This window comes from Psilocybe cubensis, chromosome 7, assembly GCF_017499595.1.
Source record: "Psilocybe cubensis strain MGC-MH-2018 chromosome 7, whole genome shotgun sequence".
NCBI lineage: Eukaryota > Fungi > Basidiomycota > Agaricomycetes > Agaricales > Agrocybaceae > Psilocybe > Psilocybe cubensis.
Window position 1 is genome coordinate 1,866,931 of NC_063005.1, and position 13,252 is coordinate 1,880,182.

General features: G+C 44.7%; 3 protein-coding genes and 1 non-coding gene across 4 annotated transcripts; 3 read left to right on the forward strand and 1 right to left on the reverse strand.

The window, feature by feature from the left end:
* Positions 1-96: 96 nt before the first annotated feature.
* Positions 97-178, forward strand: JR316_0008143. The gene has a single exon. It is a non-coding gene; the product is annotated as a tRNA-Pro (tRNA).
* Positions 179-468: 290 nt separating this feature from the next.
* Positions 469-2,954, reverse strand: JR316_0008144 (Carboxypeptidase Y-like protein; the record flags this gene model as incomplete). Its single annotated transcript, XM_047893859.1, has 16 exons — positions 469-792; positions 847-1,008; positions 1,064-1,074; positions 1,130-1,239; positions 1,292-1,298; positions 1,366-1,380; positions 1,437-1,514; positions 1,571-1,634; positions 1,694-1,840; positions 1,890-2,151; positions 2,214-2,284; positions 2,342-2,455; positions 2,507-2,599; positions 2,651-2,682; positions 2,740-2,777; positions 2,830-2,954. The coding sequence occupies 16 exons, from the start codon at positions 2,952-2,954 to the stop codon at positions 469-471; spliced, it is 1,653 nt and encodes a 550-aa protein (XP_047747174.1).
* Positions 2,955-5,228: 2,274 nt separating this feature from the next.
* On the forward strand, positions 5,229-8,344 carry JR316_0008145 (G-patch domain-containing protein; the record flags this gene model as incomplete). The annotated part of the gene is made up of 5 exons (XM_047893860.1): positions 5,229-6,416; positions 6,470-6,695; positions 6,743-7,097; positions 7,158-7,539; positions 7,604-8,344. 5 exons carry the CDS (start codon positions 5,229-5,231, stop codon positions 8,342-8,344), a joined length of 2,892 nt encoding a protein of 963 aa, XP_047747175.1.
* Positions 8,345-8,873: 529 nt separating this feature from the next.
* On the forward strand, positions 8,874-13,054 carry JR316_0008146 (putative importin subunit beta-4; the record flags this gene model as incomplete). Its single annotated transcript, XM_047893861.1, has 15 exons — positions 8,874-8,924; positions 9,014-9,163; positions 9,219-9,352; positions 9,404-9,673; positions 9,725-9,776; positions 9,830-9,946; positions 9,996-10,123; positions 10,176-10,287; positions 10,337-10,654; positions 10,714-11,266; positions 11,324-11,694; positions 11,746-11,831; positions 12,012-12,085; positions 12,142-12,368; positions 12,422-13,054. 15 exons carry the CDS (start codon positions 8,874-8,876, stop codon positions 13,052-13,054), a joined length of 3,276 nt encoding a protein of 1,091 aa, XP_047747176.1.
* Positions 13,055-13,252: the final 198 nt, after the last annotated feature.

Sequence of the window (13,252 nt, forward strand, 5' to 3'; positions counted from 1 at the left end):
ATCAGTGTCAGTACGCGTAAGTGCCCTGACGCGTTTAGGGTCATGCCAAATAAAGCACAAGTGATTATATAACGCAAAAATAATCCGGTAAGCATCGGCCTGATGGTCTAGTAGTATGATTCCTTGTTAGGGTAACACCAAATCGAGGAGGTCCCGGGTTCAATTCCCGGTCAGGCCCACAGTTGAATTTTTTTCACCCATAACTTTGGCTGTCGTTCCCTACAAATGCAAGGCATGAAAAAGATGTAAAATGAAAATGAATAAAATTGCGAAGGGTATATGTGTGTAAATGGAACATGGTCGTAACTACATTGGTCGTATGCAAAATAAATATGCGAATAAACAGATCGTCAGACCTCATCAAGAGAGCTGGATGATGATGACATTCAAAGTTGTAACCAAGCGCCAGCTTGAGCAACAACTAGAATTGTAGGAAGCATCCAGGTTACACGAACTGCAAAGCCAGCATTACTTGGTGCGTCTTTTTCTGGATGTTCTCGTTTGTAGTACCGGTGGATGGATGCGAGATGTCGTCCTGGGTGCTTGGGTCGATATATGTGTCGGAGTGGCTTGGTTTCCCTGAATGAAGGTTTTCCAAGCGGCCCTGGTGGCAGCTGGGAAAACGTATGTCGACTGGGTAGCGCCATTGCCATAATAAATATTGTCTCCCCCCTGAAGAACACCCGCTAAAGATTGTACTTCGCCACCCACAACTGTCACGGAGCCGCCCTGAGATTTCACTAACCCAGTGGGATTGTTTCCAAGTATAAACTCCCGCAAAAAAGTAAAGGCCTGTGTACAGTGTCACCTAGGGTCATGGGACATTTGTTCTGAATCTTAACTTACCGAAACCGGGTTAGATTGTCCAAAGAGGTGCCCCGAGGCGTAGAGTAGACCATAAGTCCATCCTCGTTCCTGATGAACAACACCCCCAAATTCTCCTTTATCGTTTTTCCAAGGCGTCGAAGGCTTTCGCGTGAAGCCTTGAATACCGCCAAACGTCGTGTTCTGGGAATGTTGTTTGATGACTAAGGTATAACAGAAAGAGTTCATGATTAATCACCTGGATAGCGACTAAAGAAATAACGGTTATTATCTGCGATTTTTAGTTATGATAACTTGGACTGACTTTCTGTCCCTCGGTGAGGAATGAGCATGTCATCATTTCCCGAGAATAAAACCACACCGACTCCACGTGCAGTTGCATTAACGGCGAGTGCATTGAAAATGTTTATGGACCTAAATAGATTTTAGTTGTCATGTGCCACATATATTTGTGAAATACACGTACATTGGGCCTAGAAATTATGCAACCAGTCAATTAGGAATGTCATATTTTAAGATTAAAACAACCATTAAACATACTAGGATCTTCCTGGCCTGTAAAGTCAAAAGATAAGTTTGTCATCCATTGGGTTACAGCAAGGTTGACTTACTCAGTCCAAAAGGAAAGTCAGACTGCGCCTCCCAGTCTGTGCTCGTTGGGGCATGTAATGCTGCTCTTGTACGAGGGTCTATACCACGATTATCACTCAACAAATTATACCACAAGGACGTGTATAGGACGTACCATTCATGAATACACTTGCGTCACGATTAACCTTCGGGTTCAAAGCATCAGGAATATCATATACCTGTCGCGAAATGACCGTTAGTTCTTGGCTGCTTTGGGTTGGGGATCATAAGTACACACGTTAATTGGGAAGCCCGCTTGGTCCGTGAGGTCTAGAGTATTTTGATTAGATAAAATATCAAGCATCTTGAAAGAAAATGCCTCACTCCAAGGGAAAGTGAAGTTCACTGCATAGTCAATCGCCATATCCAACAAGAAGCAACCATACTGAATAACTGTCAGAACGTACACAAATAGTCTAACTTCAAAGACTGACCCAAGGATCAACAGTTCCATTGGTGCGGAGTGAGAGGTCCCGCTTCCATGCTGCTTTCTCAGCCGGAACATCACGTTTTGCGAGAGTCTTCGCTTGTTCTTCTCCTCGACGAGTAAGTTCCATTAAAAATGTTTTCTTGGTGTTGTATCTCATTTGCTTAAAAAACGGGATGTCACGTAAGGTAGGTTGGATGAAATTATTATCTGGGATGATTCCGTTCTGGGGGTATGTAAGATTAACGTCAAAACCGCAAAATGACGTCCTAAAATCGAGTTTAGTATACCTATATCATGAGAATTTACAAAAAAAAAAGTCCCAACTTACTGCGCTTTAAAGTAATTGTAAACATCTTGATCATAACCAATAAGTTGGGGGTAAGTTTCCAGCATACTAAGCTGTGGGTGTAAGCGTAAGTCGTACACAGAAATACTGGATAGGTAAGGTAGACAAACAGCGGGCAAAAGTTCGAATATTGGCTCTGAGGAGTATGTACCATCTCCGATTGCAATTTTTGCAATGCTGACAGGGGGCTTCGGCATGTCAAAATATGCCTTCAGAATATATGGCTAGCAGACATGTCAATATATATAAATCGTTACACTTTGTGCAGAGCGTACAATATATTGGCCAGCATAACTTTCCCCTGTAAGGTATAACGGCCGGGTAGCCAGACTGGGGAAAACTTTGACTAAATTGCCCAAAAAGCCCATCTATACAAAATGAGCTAAGTTGTTACCAGACATTTATTCAGCGAGACTTACAAAATCTTTCCCAATTTGGTCTTCATCAGCGACTGTATCGACGTCGGATGGTTATTATGGAAGCAATGACAGAGTAAATATTAACATACCATAGCCAGTCGCGTCGGCAGTCGCATAACCAGTCCCACTATAGAAAATTAAATACCTGAATGTTATATGGTAAAAACACGAACACGTACACAGGTTGGTCTATCCAGAAATAATCAGCCAACTTATTGAATCCGTAAGGATTGGGGGAAGCAGAGTAGTCTGCATTTATATGTATTGGTCCATTCTTCACGGCGGAGTGAATAAATCTCTCCATGGGCAAATATCAAAACATACCTCAAAAAATAAGCCATACATGCTGGAAGATCCGGGACTGAGAGAAATAGTAGCAATTTCAGTAAACCTTCAATACGTCGGACGAAGCTGAACCTACCCCCCGTTCAACCAAATACCCCAAGGGTCGCGATTGGCAGGTGAGGGTTTGGCGATCAGCGAATCTTTGGTTTTCTCAACGCCAATAAAGAATAACGTGTTGTTTGGGTGCCCTGCACGTTGAACTGGTATGTTGCCTGCATATGTTGTGCCAATGTTGAAAGTAATATTGGGCAATGGACTGGTAACCCGGAAGTCTAGAATTCAAAGAGGTGAGTTCCAGCTACATTACAAGCAGCAAAATAAAGCACATTTCTGCCATGCGGGGCTAAAATCTCCAGAAGGCTTTCCTGGGTAATCATGGGGGAACGAACTGGGGAGTGTGGTTGGATCTTGAGAGACAGCAAACTGAGTCAAAAGCAACGAGAAAGCGAGGCAAGAAGAAAATCGTCGAAAAGTCATTACGAAATCGCCGTGAAATCTAGAAACGAAGGGAACCTCCGTTGACGCGGGTGAGTGTCGAATAGTCCACTCGTAGAGTGCCCGACTTTATACAATTACGACGTTGCTGGTGGTGCACATGAGGGGCTTCCCGAACAATTAGGATATTTTTAGCTGTGAGCGTTTCGTAAGTCTCAGGGCGTCAGGCCCTCCCGGTTCCTAAGGCCGCAAGGTTTGATATCACGGATATTCTTATTGCAAGACACAAACCAACAGAAGGAACATGGGTTGCTTATTGTCTTAAGAGGCTTGCCGACAATTGTCAGTTACTGATCCGCGCAAGAACATCGGGGTAAAGTCTTTCCCATGCAACACGCACGCTGGTCTGCCAGAAAGACAATAAAAATCATGTTGATGCAAGTGGGGATGTCCAATCCCCGGTTAGTGTGACATCGAGTGACAGGCGAGGTCACACCTGTGACCAGGCAATTTCTTGAGACATCGAGTTTGTGCTTTGCACAAATCAAGGTTGCTCCATTTTTTATGTTAATAGAGGCAGAACGTAGTTTATTTCTAAACCTATGGTATTAATTAGTTGTAAAAATTTGTCAACGTGTTTTAAATGCTTGATCAAGGTGTTTTGCCTGCCAAATTTAGACCTCAAAGATGTTTATGCATTATCTCCTCAGGAAATATACATATAGGTATGATCTGTAGAGTTTTTTTCATTAGAATTGAATTTGGAATCGATCTATCAGAGCCGGATTTTGAAATTCTTCCTGGTTTCTGAGATATACGTGTAATATAGGCACTTTAGCATACTTAGAAGCACAATATAAAAAATCTGCTCTAATAGAGTTGTAGCATATGAAAATTAGATTACTTTATGTCTGCAAATCCACTTGCAGATTTGAGGCTGTAATGAGTTGATAGCCAAATACTGGTTATGGATTGATATAACTACCATTATATATACCATATATGTTATGGATTACATTAAATATTACTGAACTAAATTTCCCTTTAAAACAGCATTCCAGCGCAGTTAAATTTATGAGATTTGGTGAAGAATTGACCATTTTACACCTGTAACAATTTTTGGCCTTTGGATGGCTTGGAGCGGGAGCCACGCTCAGCCGCGTCTATTTTTGGGTGTGTCATTCAGGCATCGACCATGTTTAGATGAGAGAGCATATCTACATGAATTCTGCACCGATTTTCATGATTTAAGATGATAAATGCTCGGTTTTTTAAAGCCAATATGTCTATTCTCATCTCAAATTCCATACCATATTTCTCAGATCTGCAGCTTGTAAGTTCTCCTTTGTGATCATCACGTGATTTTTGGTAAATGGCTTATTCCATGTACTATTTGCATTAACGCCCTACTTTTAAGACTGAAATGTGTGTTATATGTGTGTTAGACTTCATTAGTGCTGAATTATAAGAAGGTAATCATCTGAAATGAAGAAATATAGGCATGTATCAGGTTTTGTGACAAAACCTTGCGTGACGCGTGATTATGCCTGCCTGTCACGCTATCAGGGATTGTGCAACCCCAATGCAAGTGAAAGGGAAGAAACGGTGCGCTCTGACGCGCGTGGTTATTTGACAAGCGGGGTCAATGGGCACGCAAGCCGAGGCAAGCCGCTGTTCGCCGCTACAGCAGCCCATGATTTAGACATTTCGAGTCAGGTGATCCTCATTTCACTACTACCGCCGCATACTCATTCCTGGTATACTCGAGTCTCGACAATACTTCAACCTCTGCAGATACATGGCAAGACGGAAACGTGTTTTGGATGATGGCGATGATTCTGACTCTCTAGACGGATCTGACAATCCTGACTTTGACTTTGAAAACGACCCTGATGCTCGTGAAGAACGCGCACTCTTCGAGAATCCATATGGCCACAAACGAAGACGCAGAAATGGGAAGGAGGATGCTCTCTATGGCGTATTTGCTGATAATAGCGAAGATGAAGACATTGGCCGAGGAGGAAAGGCTTCCGCATCCAAAAGAAGCGACTGGGCAAAGGCGCCTGCTTTTGTTAGTAGCGACAAGCCAGTTACCCAGGAATCTCTAAACGACGCAATGGCTGTCGATGAGTCGGAGGGAGAAGGTGAACGTAGCGCAACCTTTGAAGAAGGATCAGATGGTTCTGATGAAGATGGTGGTGAGGCTACTGGATCTGAAGACGAGGGCAAAGATGAAGGATCTTCTGACGAATCTGAACCCTCCAGGGCGCCTTCTCCCAGAGTTTTGATTGAAGATGATAATGACGAAGAAATTCCCAGACCTAGGATGGGGGGCATTGGGTCTTCGAGTGGGATAGGATTGTCAGGGCGCCAACAACCACAAGGGTTTTCCTCATCAAGAGGTGGGATAGGATCCCAAGCGGCCAAAGTTGAAGAAGAGCAAGATATTGACAGCCCGGTCCCAGGCGCATTTGATACCACAATGCCCTCAGCCTTTGGTAAAAAATCCCAGAGTTTTACGCGTGCTTTTAACGCCTCACCCAGCCCCGTCGCATTGCCAGCTGCAGAAATGGCACATTTCAATAAAATTCAGGGCTCTTTCGGTGCTCGTATGCTTGCTAAGATGGGTTGGCAAGCGGGTTCAGGCCTTGGTGCCAGTGGAGAGGGAATTGTAATTCCTATTGAGAGTAAATTGCGACCGCAGAAGATGGGCATTGCTTTCAAAGGGTTCAAGGAAAAGACGGAACAATCGAAGCTAGAAGCCAAGAGGCGAGGAGAGGTTGTCAGTGACGATGAAGATGCGAAAACTAAGAAATTCAAGAAAAAGGCCAGGGAGCAGCAAGAGAAACGCTCCGACGCGTGGAAACGCCCAAAGAAAGTCAAAACGAAGATTGAGCACAAGACATATGAACAAATTCTTGCAGAAGCCGGCGAAATTGCCCCCAGTTCTGGAATCGGTCAAATAATCGATGCTACAGGCGCTGTGGTGTGTTTCATTTTTCGATATGACTGTGACTTTTCATTTAATACATCATCAAGCCCAGGGAGGTGTCTTCGTTGGCAGATGTTTCCATAAATTCATGGGCACCATCCAATGACCCGACACGAATACCAGAAGTGCGGCACAATATTCGCGTAATTGCCGAAGCCTGTAAAGAAGATTTGGACGGGCTAGCTAGAGAAGCAAAAGCTCTCCATGAACGTAAGAAATTTGTCGCGGTTGAAGATGCACGGTTGCGTAAGAGAGTCGAGGACGAAGCGGACTGTAAGTGTCAGTCTCTTAATTTTACAGCACATCTGAAAATTTTGCAGTGATTTCTAGACTCCAACAGATTCAAATCGTCGCCAATGATATCCAAACCATTGCCAAGGAGTTGTCCTCCTTATATGAAGTTTCTTTGGACCCTCTTTCGCCTCCGATTCAAAAATTAATCAATGAATATTCTTCTGAATACGATAAATACGCTCTCGATGACATCGTTGTTGGCGCGATTGCACCAGTAATGCGTAGAATTGTCACCAGTTGGAACCCGTTGGAAGATCCATCATCTTTCCTTCCCACCTTCAGATCCTGGCGCCGTGCGCTCAAAATTAACGAGGAACCTGCTCCTGAGACCAAACTGGATCTTTATGGTTCGAAAACAATATCCACGAGGCCAACCGAATTGTGAGTCATTCTAAACCTCTTCACTCAGTGAATGTTCTATGTGCACTTACGCATATCTAGAGAACAACAGATGACTCCCTTTGAGAGCTTACTGTGGAACGTATGGCTACCAAAAGTTCGAACTTCGATAAACAATGACTGGTCACCAGAGGAGCCCAATAAAGCCGTCAAACTGTATGAAGCATGGTCAACATTCCTTCCCTCCTTCATCCGCGATAACCTCTTGGATCAACTCATCCTTCCCAAGGTGCAGAAGAGTGTAGCCAATTGGAATGCAAAATTAGCGACGGTGTCCTTGCAGACTATTGTATTCCCTTGGTTACCCCATGTTGGCTTGCGGATGGAAGAAGTCGTGGGCGACGCCAGGCGTAAGATCAGGAATGTTCTCAGACAATGGATCGTCAGTGAGCCGATCCCGACAGACTTGGTTGCCTGGAAAGACGTAAGTACCAACTTTCTGTTTTGTTCCATGTTCCATGGTTCTGACATTCATAACCTCATACTAGGTGTTTGATGCTGGCGAATGGGATGCTATGATACTCAAATATGTTGTACCCAAACTTGGGGCAACCCTACGCAACGATTTCCGGATCAACCCACGGGACCAGAAAATGGATAGCTTACTGCGCGTTTTCGCGTGGTCCAGCATTATACGCACATCTGTTATGTCTCAAATTCTGGAAACCGAATTCTTCCCTAAGTGGCTGGATGTTCTCCACATCTGGCTAACTCAACCTCGCGTTAATTTTAATGAAGTCGCGATGTGGTATGAATTCTGGAAGGACACATTCCCTGAGGTCCTTCGCAGTTTACAGGGAATCAATCGAGGGTTTACTCGTGGCCTGCAATTGATGAACAAGGCTATCGAGCTCGGTCCTGATGCACCAACAAAACTGGCTAAACCCGATTTCTTGGGAGAAATTTCAATACCTAGTACCCCCAGGCGAAGCGAAAAGGACAAGGGCAGAACGACAAAACCCTCCGCTCGTACACACGAAATCACGTTCCGTTCCATCGTCGAAGACTTCGCGGCAGCAAACAATCTGTTATTTATCCCAACTGGCAAGGCGCATGAGCGGTCACGAATGCCACTCTTCAGGGTTAGTCGAACAGCAGATGGACGAAAGGGGCTTCTAGTATATATTCTGGACGATGCTGTTTGGGCGCCAAAGACGGATGGCGCAAACGTTGAAGGAGAGGAATTTAAAGCTATTAGTTTAGAGGATATGATATTGCGATCGGTTTGAGGATGCGTTTAAAATGTCATCGAATTGGTGATCACCCTCTTGAATATTCAGATAATACAACATGTAGTTTGATGTATAGCATGGCTTGATTTCAGTATTTCGATATTTTACTACATTAGAGCGATTGAGAAATTTAGGACCCTCTTCGCAAGGGTCTCGGGCTAGCAGACTTGATTAACTAGTGATCATAATTATTGAAGATCTTGATCAAAAATTAGCGAGTGACGTTCTTTAGCGCCCGTTTTTGTAGGGAGTAGAATAGGCCCGAAGAAGAAACAACGTCAAAGAGGGTAAAGATCACAACATGGAAGGACGGTATCTTTATCATGATATGTAGCAATATAGCGTACTCATGTTGGAGACACGATGCGGTTTAAAGGCAGCGTGTTTGTGAAGACCCGATCGGGCTATAGATAAACTCGGACAACTCCGACCAAAAAAAAATTTGTGGCTTGTTGAGCACTCATTAGGCCCTTTCCTTACTTCCTCCCTCCATCCTCTTTTCCTTCCCATATTACCGACCTTAAAGATGGATGTATGCCTTCAGATTACTCTCAGCACTATATCGACCAAGCTGATCGTATGACCGATCTTTTTTCTAGGCCTTCGTCCAAAATCTTCATAACCTCCTCCTCCAAACCACCTCTAACGATACATCTCTCTTGAAAGCTGTACGATCTTCGCTACTCCATCTCATACTTCTGGATCCTCATCACATCTACCTCCCAGGCTACTGCTCAGCTCAATCAAGATTTCTACAAGAGCCCTCAATGCATCCAGGCTCTTGGTCAAATCCTCGCCAGTTCCCCCGAAGTTTCGGTAAATCTCCTAATGTCCGAGATCTGTTGACTCTTCCTCATATCAGCATCTACAGGTTCGCCAACTCGCTGCTGTCGAGCTTAGAAAACGTGTATCTCAAAATAACAACCATCTCTGGTTACAACTTTCCCCAGCCGAACGTGACAGCATCAAGGCTAGCCTCCCTCAGCTCATCTTATCAGAGCAAAAGTGTGTTTCTATCATACCCTATCATAGTGTTCTCTAATTTTATGGTGTCAGTAATCTTGTTCGTCACTCTGCTGCTCGTGTTGTTGCTGCCATTGCTACCGTCGAAGTCGCCCAAGGCACATGGAACGAACTTCTTCCATGGTTGCACAGCACTTGCGTTTCGCAAAATGTTGCGCACCGTGAAGTTGGATCTTTTATTCTATTCACCGTTCTTGAAAGCATTGTAGAGGGATTCCAATCACATCTACCTGAGCTTTTCGAACTTTTTGCCTCGCTTTTGGCTGATCCAGAGAGTATCGAAGTTCGCATCACGACCGTTAGGTATGCCAATTTAATTTTTTTCTTTTATTCCCTATCTGATGTCTGCGGAAGGTCTCTCGGTGTTATTGCGCAATATATTGACGCTGAAGATAAGACAGAACTTGTATATCTTATTTGTTCGCTCTTTCGATCTGTATCTGATATATACTTTTTCAGAAAGCCTTCCAGAGTCTTCTTCCATCTATGATTCAAGTTATTGGTCAATCAGTCGAAACTAGTAATGAAAGTGGCGCGAGACAATTGTTCGACGTTTTGGAGACCCTTCTTATTCTTGTACGCCAAAAGTAGCGGACTTTCATACCTATTTACTGATTGTTTATAGGAAGTGCCTGTCCTCGGTAAACACATCCCAGAACTGGTTGGTTTCCTCCTCCAGTGCGGTGGCAACCGCAACTTCGATGCCGAGCTCCGTGTTCTCGCTCTCAATGCCCTTAACTGGACCGTGCAGTAGTGCGTGTAGTCTATGGCTTCACAATGTTGCTAGATACTTACATCTTGACAGCAAAAAATCTAAAATTCAAACTCATAATCTTGCAGCGTCCATCTTGGCTGGGCTCATGCCTATCACAGCTGAAGAGGAGCCTGAGGATATTGACGATGACGCTCCATCTCGAGTAAGCATAAAAACTTAATATTATCTGATATCATCTAATCCTCCACTAGTCCGCTCTTCGTATCATTGACGGTCTGGCCACAAATCTTCCTCCCACCCAAGTCTTCCCCGCTCTTTGGACCGAAATAGCCAAGTACTTCACTTCTCAGGATCCCAGTCACCGACGTGGTGCAATGCTTGCACTGGGTGTTTCCGTTGAAGGCTGCAGCGAGTACATCACTCCTCTCATGAAAGATGTTTGGCCCATCATTGAGGCTGGTCTTGTTGATGGAGATGCCGGCGTCAGGAAAGCAACCTGTGTCGCTGTCAGCTGCCTGTGCGAATGGTTGGAGGATGAGTGTGCGTCCAAACATGCCGCCTTGGTCCCTGTACGTATTTCAACAACAATGGCTTCACCAGAAAGCAGTACTGATTTACATTGTTACAGAGCATAATGAACCTAATCAATGATCCCGCCACTCAGAAAACTGCTTGTACTGCTCTCGATGCTCTTCTCGAAATCTTACAAGACAATATTGAGCAATACCTTGAACTCATCATGGAGCGTCTCATCGGTCTTTTGGAGACCGCTCCGCTATCAGTCAAGGCTGTTGTTACTGGTGCCATCGGCAGTGCTGCGCATGCCTCCAAGGGACGTTTCCTCATGTACTTCGAACCCACCATGAAGTACCTGGCTCATTTCTTGACTCTCACTAATGAGGGAGAGGAAATCGAGCTCCGTGGTATCACCATGGATGCTATTGGAACATTCTCTGAGGCCGTTGGCAAGGAGGTTTTCCGACCCTACTTCCCCCAGATGATGGCCCACGCTTTTGAGGGTTGCAAGATGGGTAGTGCCCGCCTTCGCGAATGCAGCTTCCTATTTTTCGGAGTCATGGCTCGCGTTTTCGGAGAAGAATTTGCCCCTTATCTTAGCCAGGTTGTCCCTCCTCTTCTCGAGAGCTGCAAACAAGCCGAACAGGGCGAAGACAACCTCGAGAGTGAGTAACAATATTTGTCCACTGTGTTCAAACTTGAATTTTTTTTTGCATCACTAGTATCCGTCGCCGATGCCGCGTCTGCTTTCGCCTCTGGTTCCTCTCCAGCCAATGCTATCTCCGTTAGCGAAGAGCTTGATGCCAACGGCAACCCGTCTGTCGAGATTGAAGACCTTGATCTTGACAAGATGATGGACGTCAATAGCGCCATTGCTGTTGAGAAAGAAATCGCCGCAGACACCATTGGCACACTCTTTGCTGCCACTCAGCTTCACTTCCTCCCATACGTGGAATCATGTACCCTGGAGCTCATTGCTCTTCTTCCTCATTATTACGAAGGCATCAGGAAGAGCGCCACGGACTCTCTCTTAGAAATCGTTAGAACCTTCTACGACCTTAGTGAACACGATGAATGGATTCCTGGAGCCAACGTAAGTGGTAATTCATTGCCAGTCAGTTTCATATTCTCATTTGGTGGTCAGACTGGTCATTTGAACAACCAAGTTTCTGAACTCATAAAACATGCCCTTGTGCCTCTCCTTGAGATGTATGAGACCGAAGACAACAAGTAAGTTTTTCTTTCCTGTGCAGGGGCATTTTTCTGGCCCTCTTTTTCTTAATGAAAATTGAATCCTATCTCACTTCGAGCCTTTGACCGTGAGACGATATTTATCAAAATCTTTACTAATCTTCACTCTTCAATGCTTGTTTTATCTGAACATGATCTAATACACGCTTTTCTTTGCAGATCTGTGGCTGCTTCTCTTTGCATCGGTTTGGCTGAGACTATCAACAAAATTGGCCCGGGCTTTGTTCAAGGCCGTGCGTTAACATGTTTATATTATTGCATTTCGTGACTCATTATTTGATATATCTAGACTACGAAACCATCTGCGGCATTGCTAAGCAGATTTTGGAACAGAAGGCATTCTGCCAACAAGATCCTGACCAAGATGATGAAGAAGAAGCACCCGAAGACCAGGCAGAGTATGACTCAGTTTTGATCTCTTCTGCTGGTGACCTTGTTTCTGCTTTGGCGAATGCTGTGGGCCCCGACTTTACCCAGGCATTTGGAACTTTCTTCCCCTTAGTATCGAAGTACTACGTAAGTTATCACCATACAATGCTTCAAAAACGCCATTACTTACAACGATGCAGAAAAAGACTCGTTCGCTCAGCGACCGCTCAGCAGCCATTGGATGCCTTGCAGAGATCATCTCAGGAATGAAAGGTGCTATCAGCCCTTACACCTCTCAACTTTTCGAGCTCTTCGCTCGTGCTCTGAGCGATCATGAGAACGAGGTCCTCAGCAATGCTGCCTTTGCCATCGGTCTCCTTGTCGAATACTCGGAAGTTGATCTTTCTCCTCAATACTACCAAATACTTGGAGCCCTTCGCCCTCTGTTCAATGTCACCCCCGATTCTCCTGCCGCCAAACTCAACGCAAAGGACAATGCCACAGGTGCAGTTGCCCGTCTTATTCTCCGAAACACCAACGCTTTGCCCCTTGATCAAGTTCTGCCCACCTTCGTCGACGCTCTGCCTTTGAAGAACGACTACCTGGAGAACCGCCCTGTATTCCGCGCTCTCTTCCACCTCTTCAAGTCATACGGCTCCGTTGTCTACCCTTATATGGATCGTCTGTTGGCCGTCTTTGCGCACGTTTTAGCACCCGGAGAAGATCAGATTGGCGACGAAGTTCGCAAAGAACTAATCCATCTTATTGCACTGATTAACCAGGAAGAGCCATCGAAGGTCTTGGCTGCTGGCCTCAACCAGTACCTGGTGTAGAGTATGCCATTTTCTTCTCTTTTCTCATGTTCATCAGTTCTTTTGCTTTCCGTTTCTCACTTCCCTTTTCATGGATTCCATCTTACGATTGCGACATGTTTTCCGTAGTTTCTTAGAATAACGACATTTGGCTTAGTATCTCGTACAATAAATAATCCTTCTGGTTATAAGTATGATCGTGGAACGCAAAGTACGATC